Source organism: Eulemur rufifrons, chromosome 2 (assembly GCF_041146395.1).
Source record: "Eulemur rufifrons isolate Redbay chromosome 2, OSU_ERuf_1, whole genome shotgun sequence".
Taxonomy (NCBI): Eukaryota; Metazoa; Chordata; class Mammalia; order Primates; family Lemuridae; genus Eulemur; species Eulemur rufifrons.
The window spans coordinates 124076209-124102365 of NC_090984.1; the positions used below are offsets into that span (position 1 = coordinate 124076209).

A 26157-nucleotide genomic window follows, 5' to 3' on the forward strand; every position below is an offset into this window, starting at 1 on the left:
GTAGTGTACATTTGTTACAGCAAGTCCCACGTGTATCACACACGTCTGTGAAAGAGTCACTGGTGTCGCTGAAGTGGTTTTTCAGTACTTACACTTACGATGTGTTTCCCTAAATTATCTGTAAGAGAAAATATCTCTAATAGCACAGAGTCGTGGCATCTCGGAGAATGCCTTTTCTCATATTTTGGCATTTGGAGATTAGTCCCAATGCCTTGAATTCCATGGAGAGTTATTAAATTAATTTCATTTGTATTAAACTTCGTAGTTACTCAGAGCGAAAATGAAAAAACACATTAGATTATATTAGAAAAGGCACACATCATTAGTATTGAATCAAGCCAGAAAAGTACAATGTCTCATAAAACACCAACAGGCCTCCTTCTGGAAGCCCTTGGCATTTTGCTGAGGTCCCAACCGTGTGTCGGTCAGGTCATCCACGGTGACCTGTCCACACCGTGGCCCACCCTCACCTGCAGTACTGCCTGGTGAGCAGTTTTAGCTATTCAAAATTATAGCCACTGAATTTGGTCTGAGGCTCAGAGAGGCAGGTGGAACGGCAAGAGAAATTAATGTTGTGCCAGACAGTCGCTTATGAAAATACCCGAGACAGAAGAGAGAATGAATAAGTAGTGGGTTCATATATAACAAAACAATTAGAATATACACAATGATGTACAAATACGCTGTTCTAACCTCAGAGATTTCATGTGTGTGCATCTCTTTCATTTCCTCCTCATCCAGCCAGAAACATTTTCATTTACTTTACTTTGTAGTAGAGTTTAAACACTTTACTGTGTGTGATTTATATTTTTAAACTTTTGTGATTGAACAAACCAATGAGGTGTTAAGTCAGAAAGAAAGGGCGAAACTGAGTCATGCAAGTCCAGAGTAGTGGAGACTGAGTGATGAGGGCAGTTGTCAGTGTCCCTGACCTATCGTGAGTAGGAGGGTTCCCTCCTCCACAGAAAGGAAAGCGTGGAGAACGGCCATCTTTGAAGAAAGGGGCTCAGCGCAGGCTGGACGCTCACGATTTCCCTGAGTGCAGGACCAGGGGCTGCGTGAAGGGTGTGCGGACGCCTCACGGCTGCACCCATGACAGTGGGCTGCGTGGAAGGGCGTCCAGCTGTGAGGTTTTATGACAGGTGGGACGTGGCCTTACCATCCGCAGCACCGTGGGGCCAGCGGTCTGCCTGGCGAGGACAGAGCCAGGAGCACTGATGGAAACCCCGGCTGTGCAGAGGCGCTGGCTGCAGGTGGGCCACGCTTTGCTCTCCAGACCCTCTTCCACTCTCTTCGGTGGAGCCCACTTGCACGTCCTCCTCATTATTCCAGCCCTCACCTTAGAACCCTTCAGTAGGAAGGGTTTACCTTAAACTCCTCACTGTGGCCCAGAAGACCCCTGTGACTGGCCACCAGTGACCTTGCCAACTTTGCTCCCCTCTCTGTGCACCTTCTCTTCTTTCCATGAGAGGTGCCACACTCCTGCACGGATGTCCCTGAGCCCTCTTCCCCATACCTTCCTTTCCTGGCCAACTCCAGCTCCTCTCAAACACCTCAGATGTCAGCATAAATGCCACCTCCTCCAGGAAGCCTTCCCTCACCCACCCCTACCCTCGGTGCTGCCCCAGTCCTGCGTGTGGACATCCTTGGTGACGATAGCACATGCTACTCAGGGCTGTCTCCTTCCTTGTCTGATTGTTTAGTAGACCCTAAAATCCTGACAATGGTAGTTCAGAGTGCCTGATGGCCGGGCTGTGGCTGGTGGGGACACAGGCAGAGGTGCATGAGGGGAGTGGGATTTAACAGCGTGTCTGCTCTTGCTGGCCCAGCAAGGGCTGTCTTAATATTTTACTTCCCAGAGATCCTGTTTTTCTCAATTAAAGAGATAGTCTGGGTGTGAGCTTTAACCCCAGGCCCCTGCTGCCAGCAGGACTAGATGGACAGGTGGTGCTCGCGGTCAGGGGTCTGCAGGGCCCAAGCAGAGCAGCTCGGGGCCAGAACAGAAGGCAGGCGGCACTCCGCCCTCACGGCCCTCATTCAGCCTGCACTGCTCCGACAGGCTGTCTCATTGGACAGCGTTCGTGTCCCAAGGTCCCAGTGGCCGCAGGGTGAGAAGTGACAGCAAGCAGTGTGATCAAAGCCCTGAGGTGTGAGTGCGGGAGGCTGCTGGGTCGATGCTTTCTGAAAGCAGATCTTCTGATGAGGGTTTGTTCATGGAGTGCAGCCAATACCATTCATCTCAGAATTCCTTTTTCTAATAAAATTCCACACCTGCATTTAAGATTTGTTTTTATAGAAACTGCAGCGGCTGTGGGCATGCTCTTTGAGAATGAAATTGCATTTGCAGCATTTTACAGAGAAAGCTTGACTTAGATCTGCATTCTGCTTTGAAACTGGGCCTTTCATGCAAATGAAAGGCTGTTTTAAAAGTGGTGTGTTCTGCCTTGCTCTGTGGGAACTCCTGTGTTTGGCTGAGCCTCAGCTGTGTGCTGTGTGTGTCCCGACTCGGCGCTCTGCTGCGCTGGAGCAGCCTCCTGCCTGTGCACAGGCCCTCGCCTCAGGCTCCGTGGCTCCGGGCTTGAGACGCTTGAGACCAGGCCTGTTTGTGCGTCGCACCAGGGACCTGAGGTGTAGCAGTGACAAGCGGCTTGTCCGGGGCCATGCTGTGACTTGTAGTTCACTCCTGGGTGTCTCAAGTTACAAAATGACCTCTCAGACCTCTGTTGAGTAAGTTTTCATTCACTTGCCTCTTCTGCTCATTGGCACCCACACTGGCCCAGTGGTGACATCAGCAGGGGACTGCAGGGGAGCATGCCGATGCTCACTCAGATGCATCGTGCTGGGAGTGCTGGTGAAAGGGGCAAAGGAAACAACCACAGGAAAGAAGGACATTGTGGTTTTGGATGTTCATTCATGTCACTAGTACCATCCCCTAAAAACAGACTTTGTGAACTCATCAAATATTCCTCTGGTCACATGTATTTGTTTAAAATAAAGGTACAGCGATATAGAAAGAGGTGTTCTTTAGAGAAATAATCCTTACTTTTTAAACGTTGGCTAACATCAGTTTTCTTAGAAAGAACAGAAAGAATAACACTGTGTTTTTACCCCTCAAAAAGTAATCCAAACCTGCCATGTTTATTCCTTCATGGTTAGTAACAGCCAGCAAAGGTGCTGAAACATTAAGGTTTAAAAATAGACCCAAAAGGAGAAGTAAATTCAGTGGGCCCCTGGGGCTGTTCCCTTGAGCACCTGGTGTGGCCTCAGCTTCAGAGGGGCTCGGCCATGCCACAGCTGCGCTGGCACTAGGCTCTCTGGCCTTCACAAGTTTATTTCAAAATGCATATTCTTTTTAGAAGTGAAAACCAGCTGGGCGTGGTGGTTCACGCTTGTAATCCTCGCACTTTGGGAGGCCAAGATGAGAGGATTGTTTGCAGTCGGGAGTTCAAGACCAGGTTGGGTGACAGTGAGACTCCCGTCTCTACAAAAAATACAAAAAGTAGCCCAGCGTGGTGAAATGCCCATGATCCCAGCTACTTGGGAAGCTGAGAAGGGAGGATCAGGTGAGCACAGGCGTTCAAAGCTGTAGTGAGCAGTGATTGTACCTGTGAATAGCCACTGTACTCCAGCCTGGGCAACAGAGCGAGACCCTAACTGGGCCATCAGAGCTGGAGGAGGATTCTCATCCTTCCATAAATATAAGTGGTCTGTTTCTGGAAAAAAGGCTTTCTAAATTATTTAAATTAAGATAGCACCAAGTCAGGCCTGCTATCGGCAGCCAGCCATGTGTCTGGCAACAGTGTTGCTGGTTTCCTGCCTCCCTGTCTGGGGGGCGGGGAGCACAGAGCTGGCAGCCTGAGTGTGGAGCAGGTGGAGGAGGAGCCCCACTCCTGTCGGCATCAGTCCCCTTGGTTTCACCCAGGGCCTGAGGACCCACCTCAGGGCCCTTTCCTACCGCCAGCCCTGTGTAGAGCCAGTGAGGTCCGGTCTCCCAGGATCCTGGTGCAGTTCTGGGACACCCTCTGCAGCAACAGAGACAGGGCCGCACTTCCACCCCGGACAAGGCAGCGGGGTAGGGGGCCCTCAGATGTTTAAAGGGGCAATAGGCCACAAGGATGACTCTGGCATCCTAAATCTGAGACCCTATGGGTCCTGCACTAAGGGGTGTGGCCTCTCTACCTTGTCCCTTCCGCTGGGAAGCAGGGACCCTCACTACAGCACCTGTGGCCTCTGTGGCACATGAGGGCATTGGACAGGATGCCGTGGGAGCCTGGCGAGCCTGTAGAGGGGCCACCAGCCTGGGAGGAGGCACATGGGTGTAGGGGGCGAGGTCAGATCCAGGCATCTGACAGGAGAGCCACAGGACTGACTGGTGCCCGGATGTGCGTGTGTGAGAGCCGGGCAGCAGGTGACCCTTGGGATGCTCCTAGGTGAGGAAGCCCAGGCAGGGGCTGCAGCCGGCCCTGAGCATCCATCTGTGGTATTGCACCTGGTCATCTGAGCACCTGGCGCCCGTCACTTCTCTGTCCTGATGGTTCTCTATTGGCAAACCAAACTGGAAGTAGTGGAACATCATTGTGTTGTTTTCTGTAAGGATGGTCATCCTCCATCTGGCTTCGGGTCACCTCGAGTGCTCCCTGCAGAGCACAGGCTTGTCCCCAGGGAGCTCCCAGGTACAGTGCCAGCTAAGGTTGCCCCAGCTGGAGTTGGAGCCGCTGGTGGGTGGCCTCGTCCAGGGGCCTCTGTGGCTGACTGTTTTGCTCCTGGCCAGCCTGTATTTGATGGGAGGTGGCTTGGCATTTTCAGAGTCCTAACTGGTTGTTGCTTTTTTAATACCTTTGGTCTGGAAGCGAGTAATAGACAGCCAAGCAGAGAAACTGAAAGAGCTCGACAAAGAGATCCGCCCCTTCCGACAGAACTGGGAGGAAGCGGACAGCATGAAGAGCAGCGTGGAATCCCTCCAGAACCGCGTGACTGAGCTGGAGAGCGTGGACAAGAGCGCTGGGCAGGTGGCTCGGAACACAGGTGAGGCGGGGGCAGGAGCAGAGATGGGCGTCCCAGGCCCGAGACGAGTGCCTTGGCTGAATCCGTTGGGCACACACTGCCTTAGAACAGCTCTTTCCAGTTACAGGTAACACATGTGCGGCAGTGTGATGACTTCCTGCAGAGATTCCCTTAGTAAAGACAGAAACGTTCCCTGCTTAGGCTTGTCCCCTCCGTGGGAGGCCCAGTGTGGTAGAGAGTAGGAGCAGGTGCCCCGGCAGGAAGCCCTCGCCAAGAGAGACCAGGGCCATAGGGGTGGCCCATGGCACGGGCCTGAGTGGAGACAGGCACAGAGCGAGCCCAGGGCCTGTTGGTCAGGGCACTCCAGGCCACACTGCTGAGAGGCCCAGGGACAGGAGCTGGTAGGGCGTGGGGGGCACTGCCCCTGCGCACTCAGCCAGCGTGTTCCTCATATCCAGAAGCAGATTTGGGCTTGCGGCTCTGGGGACTGAAAGAATATTGTGAATATTTGCATGGAAAGGATTATGGTGGAAGGGAACGAGGATTATTGCAGTGCACTGGGGTTGGATTAGCAGGCAGAGGACGCGGATTGGAGTAGACAGGGGAGCAGCTTAGACTCAGAGCACACAGATGACTCCGTGGCTTGGAGGCTGGAGGGTGGGGAGTGTGAGCAAGAGGGCAGCTCTCCTCTGCCCCCCAGGAGCTCCCACCCAAGGCAGGCTGCACTCTGTCATCGACCCTGCAGTAAGGTGCCCTGTGACACACAGGCCCAGGGCCATTCCCCAGGGCATCCCATCTCAGCAGGCTGTGGCCTGACAGTTCCTCCAGCCAGATGGAGCTGTGGACGTGTTGGGTAGACGTGGTGTAGGAGCCTGGGCTCTCCTGCAGGAGGAGGGACGTTTCAGGGCATCTGTGTGGTATTTTCTTGTTCTCACCTCCAGCAGCCACAGTGATTTTTATGTTGTTGTTTAATTCAAATGCTGGTGTGAGCCAGGTGAAGTGGCTCACACCTGTAGTCCCAGCTACTCAGGAGGCTAAAGCAGGAGGATCGCTTGAGCCCAGGAGTTCGAGGTCAGCCTGGGCAACGTGGTGAGACCCCGGCTCTAAAAAATAACAGCAACAAAAAATGCTGGCATGGATTTGCTTTTCTAATCTTTCTGACATTCATATGTCTCATTCGCCAAATCTTTCCTCACCTACGGTAGGCTTGCTGGAGTCCCAGCTGAGCCGGCATGACCAGATGCTGAGTGTCCACGACATCCGTCTGGCCGACATGGACCTGCGGTTCCAGGTCCTTGAGACCGCTAGCTACAATGGCGTGCTGATTTGGAAGATCCGAGATTACAAGCGGCGGAAGCAGGAGGCCGTCATGGGGAAGACCCTGTCCCTTTACAGCCAGCCGTTCTACACGGGCTACTTTGGCTATAAGATGTGCGCCAGGGTCTACCTGAACGGGGATGGGATGGGGAAGGGGACGCACTTGTCGCTGTTTTTTGTCATTATGCGTGGAGAGTATGATGCTTTGCTTCCTTGGCCATTTAAGCAGAAAGTGACACTCATGTTGATGGATCAGGGGTCCTCGCGGCGTCATTTGGGAGATGCATTCAAGCCTGACCCCAACAGCAGCAGCTTTAAGAAGCCCACCGGAGAGATGAATATCGCCTCTGGCTGCCCAGTCTTTGTGGCCCAAACTGTTCTAGAAAACGGGACATATATTAAAGATGATACAATTTTTATTAAAGTCATAGTGGATACTTCGGATCTGCCCGATCCCTGACGAGTACCTGGGAGGAGGATTTAGCAGAAGGTAACTCCTCTGGGGGGTTTGAACCAGTCTGTCTTCACTGAGGTCCTCAAGCTCAGAAAAGGACCTTGTGGAACGGAGGAAGCGGCAGAAGGTGGACGCACGGCCGGCGGGAGGAGCCACACGTGAACACACACCTGACATGTTTTCTATAGACTAGCAACACTTTACTCTGAAGAATTATTTATCCTTCAACGAGATAAATATTGCTGTCAGAGAAGGTTTTCATTTTCATTTTTAAAGATCTAGTTAATTAAGGTGGAAAACATATATGCTAAACAAAAGAAACATGATTTTTCTTCCTTAAACTTGAACACCAGAACAAGAAAACACACACACACACGTGGGGATGGCTGGACGTGTCAGCATGTTGAGTAAAAGAAGAATTTATGAAATAGTAACGCAATTCTGATATATTCATTCTAAAATTCAAGAGTGCAACCTTGTTTCAAATATAGTATATTGTCTATTTTTAAGGCCTCATCTGGTCTCTGTTTTAATAATTTGTTTGTCAGAAGACCCTGAAGTACACCTAGGTCTTTTTTGAAAGTCTCTAAATTCAGAATCATTTTTTAATTTAAAGTTCTACAAATAATTGTTACTGCAAACATTTTATTTTAAAACGTTGATAGACTGATATTTCTTGGAAGAAAATGTAAAATATCAAACACTGGTTATCACTTGTGATAGGAAAGAGAATATTCAATCTGTTGTTATTTCTCGTTAGAAATGTAAACCTTCAATATCTGTCGTAGTTAATGACACTACTTCAAAATTATTATGAAAGGAACATTGCTCATGGATGCTGTGCATCATTTTCAGATTTATAATTGTTTTCACCCTAAAATAGGGCATTAGTTGAACTTTGGAGTTCTGAACAAAATCCTGTAGTTTTTAAAATTCTGCCCCATGTGTTCAGACAAGCCCTCTGTGGCTGACAGCACCGGCCTTGGTCTCTGTGTCCAGTGTCCAGGGGTGGGCAGGGGTCTGTGCTGAGGGCCCGGCAGGTGTGTCTCTTCATTCTGTCATCTTGCTGCGTTTTGTTAATGATCTCCGAAAGCAACATCTTTGCATAGAGATGGTGGCATACGGTACATGTGCCTTAGATGTGACATGCTGCTTCTCGACCCTGGGTTTGTGTTCAGCATAATTCTAGAAAGTGCTAGTTTAACCAGACTTTTCTCTCCACCACTAGATCCTTGTCTCTACAAGGCCCTCAGACAACTCCGTACCCGCTGAGGGAAGCCAGGCTCCACCGTTGGCTTCTGGAGCCTCTACTACTTAATTACTGCAGATTCCAAATCTCTAGGCCCCAAAAGTGAGCTGCCTGGTCCAAGTACTGCTTGGTCCCACCCTGAGGGAGGCAGGTGTGGGGCAGAAGCTGAGCCTCTCCGTGCCCCCACCTGGGCCGTGCGGGCCCACACAGCTCGAAGCAGAACCCTCTGAGCACTCTCGAGACCGCTGCTCTGGGAGCCTGCCCCAGCTGATTGACGGGCATTCCTAAACCACCACCCTGGCAGGAGGGGTGGCCGTAGGGCCTGTTGTCCCAGCCTGTGCCTGCCCGGACGGCATTCTCTCAACTCACTGTTTACTGTCTCTCAAAGGTCCAACTGTGATGAGAAGCCTGGAGCCCTGCCCTGTGCCCCTTTTGCTATGCACCACGCTTCATGGTGCTCTTACCACTGATGGGTGCTACACGTGACGGGTGCTTCTTAGGCAAAACCAATGTGTGCGAACCACACCTGTGCCACTTGTCCAACAGCCGCGCCCACGATTGGCCAGCTGGGCCGCGCACTTCAGACTGCCTGCCTCTGGGCTCTCCCCATGGCCGCGCGGGGACAGCTTGGCTGGTGCCTGGTGGCCCACCTTGTCTCTGGTGCTGCCGTCTGTCCTGGGTGTGCCTTCGCCCCAGTGCCTGCTGGAAGTGCCCTCCTGTCACACACCCATCCCCGTGCTTCCACGAGGGACCTCACTGGTTCCACGCGCCTGCCATGCCCTTTCGTGGTTAAAATGCTTGGTCGTCCTTCATCTGCCTTTCCTTTCTCCACTCTCCTGGGATTGCTTTGGGGGCAAATTGGTGTCATTGGTTTTGTCTCCATAAAGGAGTCATGTGTCCCTGCTCATAAAGGAAGGACTTCCTGCAGAAGCTCAGAAAACACTCTTCCCTCGAAGGTGTCACCAACCTTCTCCAGGGCTATCCCCCGGGTCTACCCTGGAGGCCTGAAGGAGGGAGGACCTCCTGGCAGTCCCTACCTGGCCTCAGGTGGCTTTCCTGAGGCCAGGGATTAACAACAGGGACACCCTGCAACTTCCTTTCCCGTCACTAAAAGTGTGTACAATATTCAAACAAATTTTAGGGTAAGCAACATCTTGGTCTGGTAAAAAAGATTTTCCCCCTCTCTGGATTTAAGTCCTGGTCTGGGTGTGGGCCACCCAGAAGCACTCTGGGAAGCATCCATCATCACTTGTTGGTGGGACATTCCTGGTAGCTCTTCCTAGACAGATGTTCTTGATGGGATACAGCGGGGCTCCCCGGCCTCCCACCTGAGGGCCCACAGGATGTAACTTGAGTAACCGGCACTGTCCTCTAGGGTGAGGCTTGGCCTGTGTCATAAGCTTCATCTTGATGTGATTTGATTATCTTGGGTGGGGGGGGGCACGTACCTTCTGGTCTCTGTTCTGGGTACATCTCTCGGGTACTCGGGACGTGTGGGAAGGTGGCTTGGACCGTGTTTCAAGCTGTCCTGGCTGTGGACGTGCCTGTGTCGCTCCATCCTAGACTCCTCGGTGCCCTTGCCCGGTGTCTGCCGCCTGGGCCGCCCAGGCTCTGGTCTCCTCCTGGCTGAGGCCCAGCTGCCCGGCAGGCCAGGGGCCGGGCAGCCAGCGTGCAGGGTGGGCATGTGCTCTGGGGGTCTCTGTGTATGCTTCCCTTTTACCAAAACTAACAGAATTCCCAGCAGGACAGGACTGTTCGATACTTTAAAGAAACCAACGCTGAGTCCTTTGTGCATGAATTAAGCCAGTCTGTTACCCTGTCACCTTCCCAATGGAAATGAGAACAACTTCCTGTTTCTACTTGCCTCAAGCAGTTTCTCTTGAACCCTGTGGCTCCGGCCTCTCCCCCTCTGGGTGTGCGTGAGGATGCTGGGGTGGAGGTGGCCACTGGTGGCTGCAGTGGTCTGGGCCAGGCACACGTGACGGGCACAGCTCTTCCTGCGGCCACGCCAAGCCACGCACAGGCTGCAGCAGGCCCATGACGGGGCTCAGAAGCCTGACCCTCTGGTCCTAGGGCTTGTGCCAGTGGAGCCTGAGTGGCTGGAAGTCGGGCTGTGTCTGTGACGGTGTGGGGGCTGGGCTGTGGCCAGCTGTGAGTGGGGGGCCTTCACAGCGAGGTTGAGGGGGCCGGGGGGTCGAGGTAGGGCTTTGTGGTGCCCCGGCTGGGCCTCTTGGCTCTGGCTCCTGGCTAGGCTGGGGTCGGCCTAAGTGGGACTGTGTTTGTAAGCCTGGCTTTGGGCTCCCCAGGTTCATAGGTAGTGCAGAAGCAGCAAGACAGGAATTTGAATTGTTCTGAGACTTGCCAAGCAAGAAGGTGGTGCTTTTCCCCCCGAGAGCAAGTCTCGCTGGAGTCCTGGGCGAAGGCCTTGACATGCCAGTGTGTGTTCACGTGCAGGTGGGCAGAGGAGGGTCCTCGTGGTGGCCTGTGTCTTGACTCCAGTCCATGACCCCTTCCCAGAGCAGCCTCTGCCGAGGGATGGCACCACATCCCTTTGATGCCAAAACAGCTGGTTGAACTGGGAAGCTCTGCTCCTTCCCTGCCCCTCTTCGTGTCCTCCTTGGCCTGTGACACCAGGGAGCCACGGGGTGAAGTGTGGTGGCTCCTGCTTCCTGGGCACCCACCTGCCTCCACCAGGGCCCTGCAGACCCACTGCCACCAGTGTCCACCGAACTGGCTCTTTGGCAGAAGGCTTCCCCATGACCACAGGAGGCCCACCCCAGTCTGCTCCAGGGTCAGGGGCCGAGTGTCCCAGTGGATGCCTGCTATCCCGATGTCATCAGCTATGGTGCCCCCTTCGCTGGACAGCGTCCAGTGGTGTCACCTGTGGTGGGCCCAGCATATGCAGCCAGTGGACAGTGTCTGGCAACGCAAACAGCATCTGGATGGATCCTCTAACAACAGCAGTGTCCTGAGGGGGCCCAAAGGGAGACCAGGGAGAGCTCAACGCCTTCCTCCCTCTGCACGTGGCGGGGTGGCAGCCGCCAGACACTCCAGCCCAGCAGGGGGCAGCGTGAGACTCCCTGGGGGGCCTCTTGCCCCTCCCACCGCCCTCCCAGATGCCTCCCTGCTTGGGGTAATTAGTGCATTGGAAAGGGCTCAGGCAGAGCTGTAAAATACTGTTTTTTCACTTTTAGTCCAGATCTTGTTAGACTGCAGAAGGAGAGCCAGGGAGAGTTCTGAGAGCTCCTTCACTTTGGTGTTTGTGAGATGAATGAGGGTCTGTCACCCAAATCTATTTCTCAGCCCAAGATCATGGTTCTGTCTTCCGTTTGCAAATCTCAGTAGCTCTGTTTTCTCCAAAGTAGAGTGTGCCCATTAGGGTCTAGGTCACATGGGGTCATCGTTGGCAGGTAGCCTGGGCCTCGTCACTGTTTCATCCTGGCTGGTGCTCACTGTCCCATGCACTGTGACATTAGGGAGCTGGCCTGGCAGGGGCGTGAGGTGAGGCCCGGAAACCTTCCGGGGGCTCTTTCCACCTGCCTCAGGTGTCCTGGACACCGCTGCAGGGCAGGCGTGCCGCACTGTGGCCGCCCTGGGGCCAGCGTCCTGCGGTTGAGGAGGCCCTCAAGGCTGAGCAGAGCTTGCATTTCATTTCTCCTGCTGTGCTGTGTCCCAGTCTGTCTTGTGAACTCTCGCCGTGAAAAAGGTTAAAAGTCCAGGATCGCTGTACCACTCCTGTAATTAGTGGCGGTTGGTTTTTATAACTTAGCCCCTCAGACAAGTAAGATAACCTTCAACAGCAAACTAAATGACTTAATTGGAAAACACAAAAGCCGGCATTATTTCCAAGGATTTCTATAAGAAATATCTACAGAACGACATCTGTGATAAAGGAAGTGTGTAAATCAATGTAGACAATTGTGTAGCGTTTTTAGAATTGCATTCTTTTCTCTGACGGCACACTTGTATTCAGTTCTATTACCCAAAAACAAAGACCAAAGAAGGCCTGTCTCTCATTTGACTCTATCTTTAATCTGCCTGTTTTAGAAATTGCCGTCTGTAGTAACCGCTTGCTGTGAGGACCCATCTTGACAGTCCAAGTGATTGTGACCAGTGATTCACGTCCTGTGTTTTTCTGCTCTTCTAAGAAAAAACAAAAAGTATAAGTTATTGCTCAGCAATAATCATGTTGTTCATGAGTTAGCAACATGTCTTATTTTCTGATAGCATTATTATGTTTTATATTTTTGTTTACTGTATATTATGTGTGGTTTTATTTGGTATTTATTTGTGTTTTGAGGTCTTGCAATGTTTTTGTGTTTCTGATGCTAATAACTAAAGTTTGTAAGACTGTAGAATGCGAAACTTTGAAATGCTAAACTGTCTTATTAGAGGAAAATAAATCTGACTACCGAGTCTTCGCTTCTTACCACACTGTGTCTCACAGGCCGGGCTCCAGGTGAGGGGCCCTCCTTCCCGCTGGGCCGAGGCCTGTGTGGCTGTCTCGCTGCTGCCGTCTGGCAATCCTCAGCAGTTTTGAGCAAGGGGCCTGTAAGCTACGTGGGGTACTGCCTGTAGCCTGTCGCCTTCCTTCAGGCGATGGCTCTGACCTCGAGGGAGTCCTGGGGGCCAGGCTCTCAAGTCTGTGGCTTGGTCCAGAACAGGACCTCCTGCCCTCCTGCCCAGATGCCACAGACCTGGGATCGGTCTCCGCTCTACCACTTTGTGGTAGAGGCTCCAGGTCCTCCTCTAGCATGGAAGGACAGCGCCTGACTCCTTTCTGAAACGAGGGGGTCATTGCTGAGTTAATGCCGGTGCTGACATGGGGGCAGCTGTGGGCAGCTCCGGGCAGCAGTTTTCTACGCAGCTGCCCATGGCTGGGTGTTTGCGGGTCCTGGGCCGACACCGCCACTGTGGCCCATCTTCATTCCTCCAGGTGCTTATCTGGGTCAGGCCTGGTGGCAGGAAGCCCTGCATCTCCCTGGAGGGCCCCCAGATTATTAGGTGGGGGGAACCACTCAGCCCTCCTCCAGCATCCTCCCCTCCCACCCTGCTCAGCCCCTCCCTCTCCTCCAAGGCACAGCTCAGGGGCCAGATCCAGAGGAGATGCCATCAGCCTCCAGTGTGGCCCACCAGGCAGTAGGAAGGGGTGGGCCCAGGAACAAAGGTCCTCCCTCAGGGTCCCAGGGCCTCGCCTGGGGGTCCTGCACTGACCCATCAGCCTGGCCCTTTCTGCAGGTCCACCCTGCTCCCACCGTGCCCAGGCTGGCAGCAGCCATGATGGGCCACCAGAGAGTCTGCCCAGGGCCCAGGCAGTCCCCACCCTGTATACGTGACAGGAGCCTGTGGCTACCTTGGCTCCCAGGAGCTGCCCCAGAAACACAACCTCGTTGGTCCCTCCGTCTAGGGGGCCCCACGTCCTCACATCCTGTGGTGGAGGCCTGCGCTCCACCCACCTTCCAGGGCATTCAAGCCAGGGGTCCCCCGGCGGCCTCAACCAACCAGAACATAGTGAGACCCAGCGTGTGCCACGGACACTGGGGAGTGTCGATGCCACTACAGGGGGCTGACTAGCCAGGACTTCAGAAACTAGATTCTTTTCTTTCTCCCTTTGGGATTTCTTTCTCTGGGTCCTGCAGGAAAGGAAATGGGCAGGAAACCGGAAGACCTTCTGGGTTCGGACCTGCAGCTCAGGGCGTTGCGGGGCACCTGTGGAGCCAGCTTCAGCCCTGGGCTGCCTGCACAGGTCGTGTGGTCCAGCAGCAAGAAGCAGGCTGGTGAGAAATCGGGGGGTTCTGAGCTGCTCCTCCCAGGGACTCGGGCTTCCTGCCCACAGCCTGATGTCCAGACCTCAAGGGGGAGGAGGGGCCAAGTCCAGCCCACAGGTGCAGAGTAGGCCGTCACCTGCCTCTGTCCTGCTTTTAACCAGGCGTTGGGGACAGAGGGTCGTGGTCCAGGCCTGGGGAGGGAGCCAGGCTGCCTTGTGACCTCTACATGCCTCCTCTTAGCTCAGGGGACCAGGACAGGCCCGCTGTGCTCTGAGCGATGAAGGAAATGATGAGACGGCAGCAGGTGGAGTCTCCCTCACCAGGCCCCTGGCGCCCGGCTCTCGGCTAGCGCTGTGAGGTGGTGTCGTCTCTGCACTCGGAAGCAGAAGTGTCCAAACCCCGGCTGAGGACCCACACCGGGAAGAGCCTGGACTAAAACTCAAAACTACTTGGGGAGACAGGCAGCCGTTGTGAAGGGTCCGTTTAAGTAGGGTGAGTGATACCAGAGAGGAAGGCCAGGGCAGCCTGGGGCCGGGTGCTTGGTGAGACACTGCGGGAGTCACCGGTGGCAAAAGCCTAGACTGGATTCTGGATTGTGAAGTCCAGGATGTTCCCAGTTGCATAACTGAATCCCAAATCAACTATTTCTTGTTAAATAAAAAGACCAGGAGAACCAAAGGGCTGTGTGAAGTGTCGCCGCTGCCCATGTCTTGACTGTGCGGTGGCAAGTCACTCTGAGGCTGGGGGCCTGTGTCCCTTAAGCGCCTCAGTGTTGCCTGGGGGTCTTAATCCTTGATTAGAAGTTAAAGTTTGTGGCCGGGCGCGGTGGCTCACGCCTGTAATCCTAGCACTCTGGGAGGCCGAGGTGGGCGGATCGTTTGAGCTCAGGAGTTTGAGACCAGCCTGAGCAAGAGCGAGACCCCATCTCTACTAAAAATAGAAAGAAATTATATGGACAGCTAAAAATATATATAGAAAAAATTAGCCGGGCATGGTGGCGCATGCCTGTAGTCCCAGCTACTCGGGAGGCTGAGACAGGAGGATCGCTTGAGCTCAGGAGTTTGAGGTTGCTGTGAGCTAGGCTGACGCCACGGTACTCACTCTAGCCTGGGCAACAGAGTGAGACTCTGTCTCAAAAAAAAAAAAAAAAAAGTTAAAGGTTGAGGGAAAAAACTGTCGAACCGCCCTAAGTCCACATCCTTCACTCCAGCGGTGGCTTCAAGTGGACCCACTCCCAGTGACCCCTGACCCCAGGGTTGGCTCAGAGGCTGGGCTCCTGCAGCAGGCGGGTGCTAGGAGCGGAGCACTGCACACGGGGCACAGCCGTTTGCTCTTCTGTCAAAGGGGACACGGCTGGCACTGCCCCAAGGGCTGTGTGGGAAGCACCGAGGCTACACGCCCAGAGGGAGACACCCGGGTAAGGTGGTCGGCCCTGCTCTGCTGGCCTGAGGTCACCTCCGGGAACTCCAGCCAGCTACAGGCACACAGGAGGTGGGAAACCACACGGGGGCCATGGCCTGGGCTCCAGAAGCTTCCACCTCTTCCACTTCCCCCCCATGGAGCTTGGTGCACTGTCACTGAGGTGACAGGCACTGTGGGGCAGTGAGGGCTTACTGTGGCAGTGCTTGTGGCCCCGGCCCCAGCACGGACAGCCTGCTTGGACAGGACAAGCCACTCCTTGCCTTATGTCTTTCTCCTCAGTGGTCCCAGTACGCTGTGGCTGCTCAGGGCCGGGGATGGTGCCTGACGCCTGGCTCGTGTGAGCTTCTCTCTGGGCCACCCTCTGAGAGCTGGACCCACCTATTGTTTCTACTCAGGGATGCCCCTTTCTGGGTGGGGGATGCCACCACCCCATGGCCAGCCAGCCCCAGCCCCTCCTGTTCTGCCACCTGCAATTCAACCTCTGCGTTGTGGCTGCAGCTGTGACCTCATCCTTCCTGTCTTGTACTGTTGCCTCTTCCGGGACTCCCCTGACTGCCTGGGCAGCCTCACTGCCGTCCACACTGCACAGTCTCTCTGGGAATGGCTTTCCCCGGGGGGCAGCAGTGGCCAGAGGTTCTGTTTCCCTAAGGCCCAGCCATTTAGCCCCCTGCAGCCTCCCCTGGGTGCGGCCCTTAGTGCAGCCCACTTCCTGTGTCAGAAGGAGCCCCAGTCTCTGGGCAGGCCTGGGCTACCTCTGGGCCCTGGGGGGTGACGTTGGCTCAGCCCCACACATCTCTGTGCGTTGAGAGCCAGAGTGGAGGGGTGCAGAGCTGGACACGCCAGGGTGGAGTCCCAGGAGGCCCAATCAGTAAAACTGCTTTCTTCCCAAGGAGAAGCAATACAAGAGGAAGGGCAAAACAGATGACCCAGAAATGTCCCCTTTGCTCCTGGTTGAGGCCACCTCAGAGGATGGAATTTCATGTTAGCCCAGCAGGGGGCCAAGGCGGAAACCCTACGACCTCATGCACCCACCGTCCTGGCCCCAGGCAGGGCTGACGCCCCTAGAGCAGGTGCCTCTGCCTGAAGGCAACCCCACCAGGAGAGAGTGCGGCCAGAGAAGTCGCAGCCCCTGCCAGGGCATAAGGAGAGGCAGCACGCCCCCCAGCGGCGGGCTCCTTCCGGCGAAATATCTTGCTCAGGAAGAAGCAAAGACTAGTTGGATAAAGGCACATTCATGCGGGAGGTATTCATCCACCATCCGTTGGCCGGTCCACCCATCCTCCACCTCCCACCGGCCCACCCACCATCCATCATCCATCCACCACCTCCCCCGCCACCATCCACCAGCTCCCACCCACCCACCATCCGTGCTGCCCTCCATCAGTTGTCCACTGCTCAGCACCCATTATTCTCCACCTTTGTGGACCATCCATGTACCTTCCCTCCACTCTCCTCCTCTGTCATCCAACCACCATCCACAGTCCATCCAGGCCGGGACAGGAGGGGCCCTCGACAGGTGAGCAAACTAGGTTTCAGCCCCAGGCTCCCAGGACAGAGAAGGGGACAGCCCACAAGTTGCTTCCTGCCCCACCGCCCCACGCGACCCGCATGTCACGGGGCTGGAGGGCGGGTGTGGAGAGGCTCAGTCGGAGGTGAATGTGTAACCGACCCCGGCGCCCCCACCCGCCCCGCCCCGTCACGTGGGCCCCGGGGCAAAGTCCCGCCGGCGAGCTGGAGCGGGCGCGATGGGCGCGCGGGGCGGGCTGCTGCTCTGGCTGCAGCTGTGCGGTAAGCCGGGCGCGCGGCAGGCGGCGAGGGCTTGGGGGGCCCTGAATCCGGCCTGGGCCCCTCCTCGGGCGAGCGCGGGTGCGGCCTGGGCGAAGCGGGAGGCGACACCGCCACAGTCCTCAGCCCCGGCCCAGAGTAGCTACGGCGCTGTGGCTCCGCAGCCTGCCTGAGTCGCGGTCCCTGACCACCTGTGCCCCTTTCCTGAGCCCCTCTCAGCTCCCTCAGGACATAGCCCCCCGTCAGGGCTCGGCTCTGCCCCCGCCCCGCCCCTTCTCCGCACGGCTGGGGTGCGTTTTCTGCCGCTGCTGTTCCTGGCCCTGGTCGGACTCCTCCAGAAAGCCCTCCTGATTTCAAGGCGGAGGAAGAGGCCTGCGCTGCCCCATCCTCCTCCATCCCCCCGTTGTCACTGTCCTTGACCACCCTATCCTCTGCTCCAGCGCCGGGCAAACAGGGCGGGGCGGGGAGGCGATCCAGGTGGGCGTCTTGTAGGAGGGCACGTCCGAGCGGGCTCTGCAGATTCAGCAGAAGTCCGTCCAAGAGCGCCGAGGCAGGGCTCCCGCGGGGTCTGGCCTGATGCTCCGAGGGACCCCATATGCGCCCCGGCTGTGACCCGCCGGGCCGCCGCGCCTCTCTGAGCGGGTCGTCCAACCTGGGGGAGAGGACGTCCGGGCAAGAACAGGGCGCGCACTCAGTCGCCCCCTCCCCAGCGCTGACCCACGCTGCCTACAAAGTCTGGGTCCCCAACACCGACTTCGATGCCGCCGCCAACTGGAGCCAGAACCGGACCCCGTGCGCGGGCGGCGCAGTCTTGTTCCCGGCGGACAAGGTGCCTGGGAGCCCCCACTGGGGGCCTGCGTGGCTGGGCGCGGGTGGGATTCTCCTGCCACCTGGTGCTGACGCGGCTTCGTCCCGCAGCTGGTGTCGGTCCTGGTGCGACATGGTCACGCCATCTCGGACATGGTAAGGCGCTGGGCTGCGGTTGTTGCGGGCGGGGGCGACGGTCTGGCTCAGCTGCCGCGTCCCCAGAGCGGCCCCTCCCGAGCTGGGCGCAGCTTCGGGCAGGCGGGGGGTCCCAGGAGGGGCCGTCTGTGCCCTTGGAAAGGGAGGGAGGGCGCCTCCTGTCCCCACAGCCCTCGGCCTCGGCCCCAGCCCGTCTTCCCCAAGGCTCGCCCTGGGGAGCCTCCCCTGCACGCCCTCCCCGCAAAGCCCGTCCTTGTCCCGGGCCTGGAACTACGCCTTAGGCTGCACGCAGCGCTGGTGTGCGGGATCCGGAGGGACGCAGGGGTTCCGTGACCGCGGGAGTCTGGGGACCGCTGCGTCCTGCGCCGGCCCGCAGCGTCGCGGAGAACGGCCGACGTCTTCGCCCCGGCACGGGGCCGACTGCAGCGCTACGCCCAGCTAGGAAAGGTTTTCACCTTTGTAAACGGTCGGGAAAAAAATCAAAAGAAAAACAATATTTTGTGGCACTTGAAAAGTATAGGAAATTCAATTTCAGTGTCCATAAAATGCAGTTTTATCAGCTCACGGCCCAGCCCATTCGGCCTCCGTCATCTGTGGACTGGTTACATTACAAGGGCAGAGTCGCAGCCTCGAGGGGCTGCAGGGCCCTGGGTGAAAGCTTCGTACCGGACTTCGGAGTTCTTCGAGGTGAAACCCTCCCCGAGCGGCTGTCCTGTCACCTGCGTACCTGCCAGCACCAGCCACCCCTTAGTGAGGGCGCCGCGCGCGGGGGTAGGGTCCCCAGGTCCCCGCAGGCCGGCAGGCAAGACATCCGTCCCGCCCCGTCCAGCCCGAAGACTAAAGTGCGGCGGGCGGGGCGGGAGGCCGCGGGGTGGGGGCGGTGCCTGCACGGCGCGGCCCCGCCCCCGCAGCACGCGCGCAACCTAGGCAACCGCGCACCTCTAGGGAGCGGCGGGGGCGCGGGAGCCGGGGACGCGCGGGCAGAGTAGTTTGCTTGAGGGGTCTGGGTCCCTCCCGCCGGCTTCGCTACTTTGATGGCGACCTTTGGGAGAGCTTGGGGAGCGATTTTCATTCTTCCTTCTTCATTCGCTCATCCATCCATCCACGCGTACACATTGACCAGGGCTCTCCGCCTGGCCCTGGCGTCCGTCCCCAGCCGCCCGGGCGCGAGCCCCATTCCCTTTTCCGGGAACTAGGTAAGACGCCTGTTCCCCACCTGGTCCGCAACCCCTGCGCTCCGCCGGGTGGGTTGCCCCTCCTCGTCTCCCTGGCGGCGCTCGCCCCGCTGCCCCGAAAGCCCCGGCGGGAACAGGGGCGAGGGCGGGGGCGGGGGCGGGGGCCGAGTGACCCGGCGCTGCCCCAGGCCCCCACCCCGCCCGCCGGGCCGAGCTAGTCCGCGCTGCCTTTGTTTCCCGGTTTGGCGCCCCCCCACGCCCGGCCATGCCCAAGGTCTGCGCGGCTTTCTTGTGGGGCGTCCCCTGTCGCGCCCTCCAGCGGGGCGAGGGTCGGTGCTGCCGGCGCCGTCCCGGAGCCGACTCGCCCGCGGCTCCGGGCGGAATAGAACCTCCCTGCGGCCACCAGGGCAAGCCCGTCGCGCGGCACCTGCGTGTCTGGCGTTTTGCTTGAGCGTCCCCTCCACCCCTGCTCCGCGGTCACAGTGCGTCGCTGTGCCCTGCGGGGCGCGTGTGGGGCCCGGTTCCCGCGACCTCTCGCCAGCCCCCTGCGGCTGAGGCTCCGCCGCGCGGGCTCTTGGCCTGTCCCGTGTGTGCCCCGCTGCGCTCTTCTGCTCCGAGGTGCTCTGTGGGTCTGGCGGTTGCGGAGCAGCCGTGGAGTAGGCGACCCGACGCCCCGCCACCGCCACCACAAACCTGCAGTTTAGCGGCTTTTACTGTCGAGTCAGCCCTTCAAGAGCGTGGGCTGGCTCCAGGTAGTTCACGTCACCCATGTCCTTTACTATAGTCTTAAAATGTTCCCCGCAGGGGTCTTCTAAGGCTTTGGCTAATTGATAAATACTTTATAGGTTTGCTTTCTGTCATGCATGGTGCCCATATCTAAAAATTATTCTCTAGGGGGTCATTTTTGCAAGTAAAGATAGTTGTTCCTCGTCCTTTCCCGTCCTAACTCCTCTGTTTCTTTTCTTTCCATGGGCTGGGACGGCTACTCTGTGTTAAAAGCGATAAAAGTGGGCATCCCTGTCTTGTTCTCACGTTAGAGAGACGCATTCCAAGTTTCTCCATCGAGTGTAATGTTTGCTGCAGGTTTTCGGTACATAAACTTTATTCCATTGTGGAAATTCTATTGCTAGTTTGCTAACAGCTTTTTTAAAAATCATAAATAGGCGGGGCACAGTGGCTCACGCCAGGAATCCTAGCACTCTGGGAGGCCAAGGCGGGAGGGTCGCTTGAGGTCAGGAGTTTGAAACCACCCTGAGCAAGAGTGAGACCCCATCTCTACTAAAAATAGAAAATTAAGGGGGCATGATGGTGCACACCTGTAGTAGCGGAGGCAGGAGGATTGCTTGAGCCCAGGAGTTGGAGGTTGCTGTGAGCTATGATGATGCCACCACACTCTACCCTAGGAGACAGAGCAAGACCCCGTCTCAAAAAAAAAAAAAAAAAAGAAATCCTAAATCTGTTGTTGAACTTTTTTAGTCTCTTTTTCTACACTGATTGAGATGTGACCGCCCCCCCCCCCACACCCCCTGCTCTTTTAGCCTATTAATGAAGTTTCCTGAGGTTGAACTCTTCTTGCAAGACTGAGCCTCTGGGCACCTTCCCCTGGGGGCAGGGCAGGTCAAAGTATCACTTCTAGGGCGGTGCAGTGGCTCAGCCTGTAATCCTGGTGCTTTGGGAAGCCAGGTGGGAGGATCTTTGGAGACTAGGAGTTTGAGACCAGCCTCAGCAACACAGCAAGACCCCATCTCTACAAAATGTACCACTTCTTCAAGACACTGGACTCCTGCTGCCATAATATATTGATTTTGCTGGCACAACACCCTCCACTGCCATCTGCTGCAACACCGCCATGCATGCTGGGTAGTCTGGATGGAGGAGTCCCCACTCCTCTGTCCCTGTATTCTTGGGACCCAAACCCTACTTGACCACCATGTATTTTTAAAATCTAATTTAAAGAAACTTTAAGACTTTATTTTTTAGAGCATTTTTAGGTTCACAGCAAAATTCAGCAGAAGGTACAGAGATCTCCGTACACCCCTGCGACCCCTGCACAGCGCCCCCCACTGGAGCGGTGCATTTGTCGCAACTGATGAACCCACCCGCACATGTCATTACCACCCAGAATCTATAGTTCACGTTACGGTTCACTCTTGGTTTTGTACAGCATTTTAAAAATACACTACTGGCTCTAGTTAGCTAATATTTTATTTAGGATTTTTGCATCTGATTTATGGGTAAAATGGGCCTGCAATTTTTCTTATCTTGTACTGTCCTTCATCTGGCTTTGGAAGCAAGATTACACTGGCTTCATAAAATGGGCTGGCAATTTCCCCTCTTTTTTCTGTTTTCCGGAACAACTTCTATAAGAAGAAATGAACTGGTCTCTGAAAGTGTAGTAGACCTTACCTGGAAAAGCGTCTGGAGGGAGAAGAGGGGAGAGGAGTCTTTGACTAACATTTACGTTTCTTTGATGCTTACTGATCTACTCAAATTCTCTATTGCTGCTTGTGGCAGATCTGACATTTCAAAATTTTCTAGAAATTATAAATATCTAGGTTTTCAAGTTTGGTAGTTCTGATTCTTAAAATCTTTTTTTTTTTTAAGTTTTATTGATTTCTTAAAAACCTTTCAATATCTGTATGTTCCCTTGAACAAGTGAGTTCGTTAGTGCATGCCCGTGCCCTTTGGTCTCCCCCTCCCACTCCATCACATTTTAGTCTTAGTTTTTAGATTTTTAAAAAGGCAACAATTAGCTTACCAAAGTATTCATTCCATCACTGTTACTTCCCATGTCTTTTGGAAGCTTCTGGATTTCTGCTCCTCCTTACTTCCTCGGGGCATGTATTTGGGGCAGGCCTTTGTGAGCATCGTTCCAAAGCCGTTTAGGCTTGCAGACCAAACTGCAGATAGCAGTTTGGCTGGATGGAAAATTCGAGATTGAAAGTTCTTTTCCTTCCATATATAAAATATTACACTATTGTCTTTTTGCATCATTGTAGTTGCTGAGAAATCTGAATCTACATTTTTTTTCCTTCCTGGGTGACCTGTTCTTTCTTCTCTGAAGCTTTCAGAAGGTTCTCTTCACCCCTGATATTCATGGACGTACTGGCACCTGTGTAGGTGCAGCTCTTGGCACTCCGACCATTCGGTCTGAGGTTTCCCATCTTGCTTCAAATCTGGAAAGTTCATCTTCATTGTTTCTTCAAATATTTTCTCTTCTCCCCCACCTTGCATGTGAGTTCTGGCCTTGGATGTCTGCCCCTGTGTCTCCTGGTTTCTCTGTGTCTCCTGCTGGCTCCTGGGGCCCTCGCCCTGAACACCCGAGTCATCTTCAGCAGAACGGTCTCAATGCTATCTCACCTGTTGTGCTCATCCATCCAGCTGCTGGGATTTTCACATTGGCAGCTTTCCCTTTGGTTCTTTTGAGAAAAGTGTTCTTGGTTATGCTTCACACTTCCAATACCTCCCCTTCCAGGGGTACTGTTTTGCTTCCAGCACATTCCTGCCCTCTGTCCCCTGCTCCTCTGGCATCTGTGGAGGAGCTGTCTTGCGAGGGTGTGGGCACAGCTGGCCTGGGACCTCACACCCCGGGTGTTGGTTTGCTGGTCAGGTGCAGAGCTCTGGGAAGGGCTGAAGGGCAGGCCCTGCCCCCCAATGTGGGACACGGGGCTGTGCCCGGTGGGCCCTGACAGTGCTGAGGCCCCTGCCCCGAGCAGCTCCCCTGGCCCAGGCCGCCCCTCAACCCCTTGGTTGAGGGAAAATCATGGGGGAGGGTAAAAGAGAAAGGGGGCCTGGGACTTGGGGGCAGTGGGAGTGAGGGACGGCTGGTTAGTCACTCTCATTTCAGCTGACACCTGAGGCCTGGGCTGTGGCCCAACTACTGTGGGGAGGGGCTGCCATGATGGAGCCCAGGCCTGGGGGACGGCAGGGGCGACTTCAAGGCACCCTTACTCTCCCTGCCTCCTCCGGCACCCCTCTGCCCCAACCTGAACCCCCTCCCCTGCCTCAGGTGCTGAGAGCTGCCTTTAGACTCCCCAGGGGCTTGTCAAGGTTTTAAAGTTTAGTTCCTGGAGCGCTTCCCTTGTACAGTTTCTCAGGGGTATGGGGAAGGCAGCGCCCTGGCAGGTGTCAGCCCCTGCCCCAAGCTCCCAAAGGTCCTGCTTCTGGGCCCGTGTGACCCTCCAGCTCAGAGTTACAGGACACTGGAGCCTTTGCACACGCTGTCTCCCCACCCAACCCCACGCAGAACACTCTTCCCCTTTCTTTCCATGGATGTGTCCTACTCTCCCGGCTAGCCTCGGCCCTGACCTCACCCTGGCCGGTTCCGTGGTCACGGTGCGGGTCCTCCTCCCTGGGGACCCCAGGGGCGGGGATGCGTGCGGAGCTGGCCCGGACCACCGCCTGGTGCCGCCTCAGCCCACGCCTCCTGCAGCTCCTGCCGCTGGATGGGGAACTCGTCCTGGCCTCGGGAGCGGGATTCAGTGCCTCCGACGCGGGCTCGCACCCGGACTGCAGCACAGGTGAGGCCACCGGGCCGGGGGCGGGGCTCGGGAGGGCGTGTCCGGAGGCGGGACCAGGAGGGAGGGCGTATTCAGGGGCGGGGCTAGGGGAGGGCGTGTCCGGAGGCGGGACCAGGAGGGAGGGCGTGCCCAGAGGCAGGACCAAGGGGCGCGTCCGAGGGCGGGGCTTGGAAGAGGTCGTGTCCGGGGCGGGGCGGGGCGTAGCTCAGGGACTTGCGGCCGCGCAGGCGCCCCCGCGCTCTTCCGCGACCCCGACCGCTTCTCTTGGCATGACCCGCACCTGTGGCGCTCTGGGGATGAGGCGCGTGGCCTCTTCTTGGTGGACGCCGACCGCGTGCCCTGCCACCACGACGACGTCGTGTTCCCGCCCGACGCCTCCTTTCGCGTGGGGCTCGCGGGCGCCGTGCGCGTGCGCAGCGTGTCGGCTCTGGGTCAGGTGAGCGGCGGGGGCGGGGGTCCCACGTCCCGCACCCGCCTGCGGGGCCGCACGCCCGGGCTGCGCGCTCAGACGGTGTCTCCGCCCGGGGCGGTGGCGGTCCCGCTCCCGCAGACGTTCACGCGCGCTGAGGACCTGGCCGCCTTCCTGGCGTCCCGCGCCGGCCGCCTGCGCTTCCACGGGCCGGGCGCGCTGAGCGTGGGCGCCGAGGCCTGCGCCGACCCGTCCGGCTGCGTCTGCGGCAACGCTGAGGTAAGCGCGGGGCTCGGGCGGTGCGGGCGCGCCTCGCTGGGTGGGGGGCACCGCCGTTCGTCCCCGCCGTCCGCCCGGCCCTCTCGCTGGCGACCACCGCTCCCGCTTCCCCAGGCCCAGCCGTGGATCTGCGCGGCCCTGCTGCGGCCCCTGGGCGGCCGCTGTCCCCGAGCCGCTTGCCACGACGCCCTCCGGCCCGAGGGGCAGTGCTGCGACCTCTGCGGTGAGCACCCCGGTCCTTGCTTGCTGGGACGGACCCTGACTCGTTTCCCGCCTCAGTTTCCCTGTCCGACCGGGGCCGACGGTGCTAATTCTGCTCTCCTACCTCAGGAGCCGTCGTGTCGCTTACCCCCGGTCCAGCGTTTGAGCTGGAGCGGTACCGGGAGCGGCTGCTGGACACCTTTCTGGCCTCGGTAATGGGGCTGCGGCAGGCGCGGGGAGGGGGTCGTCCCGACCGCGGCCATACCGCCTCGGCAACCCCCGCTAGGACAGCTCACCGCAGGGTCTCCGGGGCCCCGCCGCGCCGCCCACTGTCCACCATCTGCCCCTGCCCCAGCGTCCCCGCAGGCTCGAGGGGCTGAATTCCGAGCCAACGCTGTCCCCTTTCCCAGCCTCAGTACCAGGGGCTGCAGGTGGCCGTGTCCAAGGTGCCGCGCTCGCCCCAGCTCCGCGAGGCCGACACGGAGATCCAGGTGGTGCTGGCGGAGCCCAGGCCCGAGACGGGCGCCGCGGCGCGGCTGGCGCGGGCGCTCCTGGCAGACGTCGCCGAGCACGGTACCCGCGCGCGCCGCCCTCGTCGCCCGCCCCGGCCCCCACCCGCCCCGCCGCGCCCAAAGACTGAGCCGGCCCCTCCGTTGCAGGCGAGGCCCTCGGGGTCCTGGCGGCCGCCATGCGGGAGTCGGGCGCGCCCGTCGGGGGCGGCTCCGCGGCGGGGCTGGATGGGCCTGGGTCCAGCGCGGGGCTCGTGGGCGGTGCAGTGGCGGCCGCGCTGCTGCTGGCGCTGCTGGCGCTGCTGCCGGCGGTGCTGCTGCTGCGCCGCGCGGGGCGGCTCAGGTACGCGGGCCGGGCGGGCCGGGCGGGGCGGGCGCCGTCCCCAGGGGCTCACGCCGCGTGCCCGCCCAGGTGGAGCTGGCGCGAGCAGGCGGCCCCCGCGCCGGCCGGGGCGCCCCTGGGCTTCCACAACCCGGTGTTCGACGCGGCGGCCTCCGAGGAGCTGGTGAGGGTCCAGGGCCCAGGAGGGCGTGCGGGGCCTCCCCGGGCGGGGCCTAGGCGCCCGCAGCCCTCTGAGCCTGTGTCCCCGCAGCCCACTGCGCGGCCGCCCAGCCTGTTCCTGAAGGCAGACACTGGGGGCACCAGCCACAGCTACTTCATCAACCCGCTGTTTGCCGGGGCCGAGGCTGAGGCCGAGGCCTGAGCCGCCACCAGTCCCCGCCTCGCCCGACCTGCCGGCTCCCAACCCTCTGCCACCCTAACCTTCTCCCCGTCCCCCTGGCCAAGGACAGGCCTTGCCCAATAAAGGGTTCCCTGCACCTGCTGTCAGCCTGGACCTGCTGCCTCCTGCCCCACCTTCGCCCCTGCGTGCTTAGGAGCTGGGAGGCGGACCTGGCGCCTGCCGGTCCGCGGCTGCACAGTGGGAGGGTCCTTCTTGGCCACCCACTGAAGGCGGCCCTGGGTGCTACCTGTGGAGTGGCTCGGGGCTGACCCATAAGCAGATAGGCCCAGGGCGGCCAGAGGCTCTGGTCTGTGAAGTTGAACCCAGAAGTGATAGGGCGGTGTGCCTGTCTCTGAAAGAGCAGCCAGGAAAGAACCTGC

The 26157-nt window shown here is 57.7% G+C and overlaps 2 protein-coding genes across 5 annotated transcripts in view; both read left to right on the forward strand.

The window, feature by feature from the left end:
- TRAF3 (TNF receptor associated factor 3) overlaps positions 1-7160 on the forward strand; it is a 35300-nt gene extending 28140 nt beyond the window's left edge. Inside the window, exons 10-11 of the mRNA XM_069490335.1 lie at positions 4851-5025; positions 6210-7160. Coding sequence (XP_069346436.1) covers positions 4851-5025; positions 6210-6781 — 747 coding nt within the window. The 3' untranslated portion in view covers positions 6782-7160. The remainder of the gene's footprint in view (positions 1-4850; positions 5026-6209) is intronic.
- Positions 7161-16927: 9767 nt separating this feature from the next.
- Positions 16928-25877, forward strand: AMN (amnion associated transmembrane protein). 4 transcript variants are annotated; one of them, XM_069490356.1, is made up of 12 exons: positions 16928-17002; positions 17710-17828; positions 17918-17962; positions 23570-23657; positions 23885-24093; positions 24208-24345; positions 24460-24568; positions 24676-24758; positions 24957-25119; positions 25206-25398; positions 25468-25561; positions 25649-25877. In XM_069490356.1, exons 1-12 carry the CDS (start codon positions 16960-16962, stop codon positions 25757-25759), a joined length of 1395 nt encoding a protein of 464 aa, XP_069346457.1. In that variant the 5' UTR covers positions 16928-16959; the 3' UTR covers positions 25760-25877. The 4 variants fall into 4 exon arrangements, with proteins under 4 accessions (XP_069346457.1, XP_069346459.1, XP_069346449.1 ...); XM_069490358.1 differs by having other exon boundaries at positions 25474-25561; XM_069490348.1 differs by lacking the exon at positions 16928-17002 and having other exon boundaries at positions 17016-17828.
- The last annotated feature ends 280 nt before the right edge of the window (positions 25878-26157 follow it).

Excerpts from the sequence above, each read along its gene's own strand:
- AMN (XM_069490348.1), top strand. The coding sequence starts at position 17,595 with ATGCGCCCCGGCTGTGACCCGCCGGGCCGCCGCGCCTCTCTGAGCGGG. Across the intron at positions 17,963-23,569 it reads GTCACGCCATCTCGGACATG|CTCCTGCCGCTGGATGGGGA; the intron begins GTAAGGCGCTGG and ends CGCCTCCTGCAG. Across the intron at positions 24,346-24,459 it reads GCGTCTGCGGCAACGCTGAG|GCCCAGCCGTGGATCTGCGC; the intron begins GTAAGCGCGGGG and ends CCGCTTCCCCAG.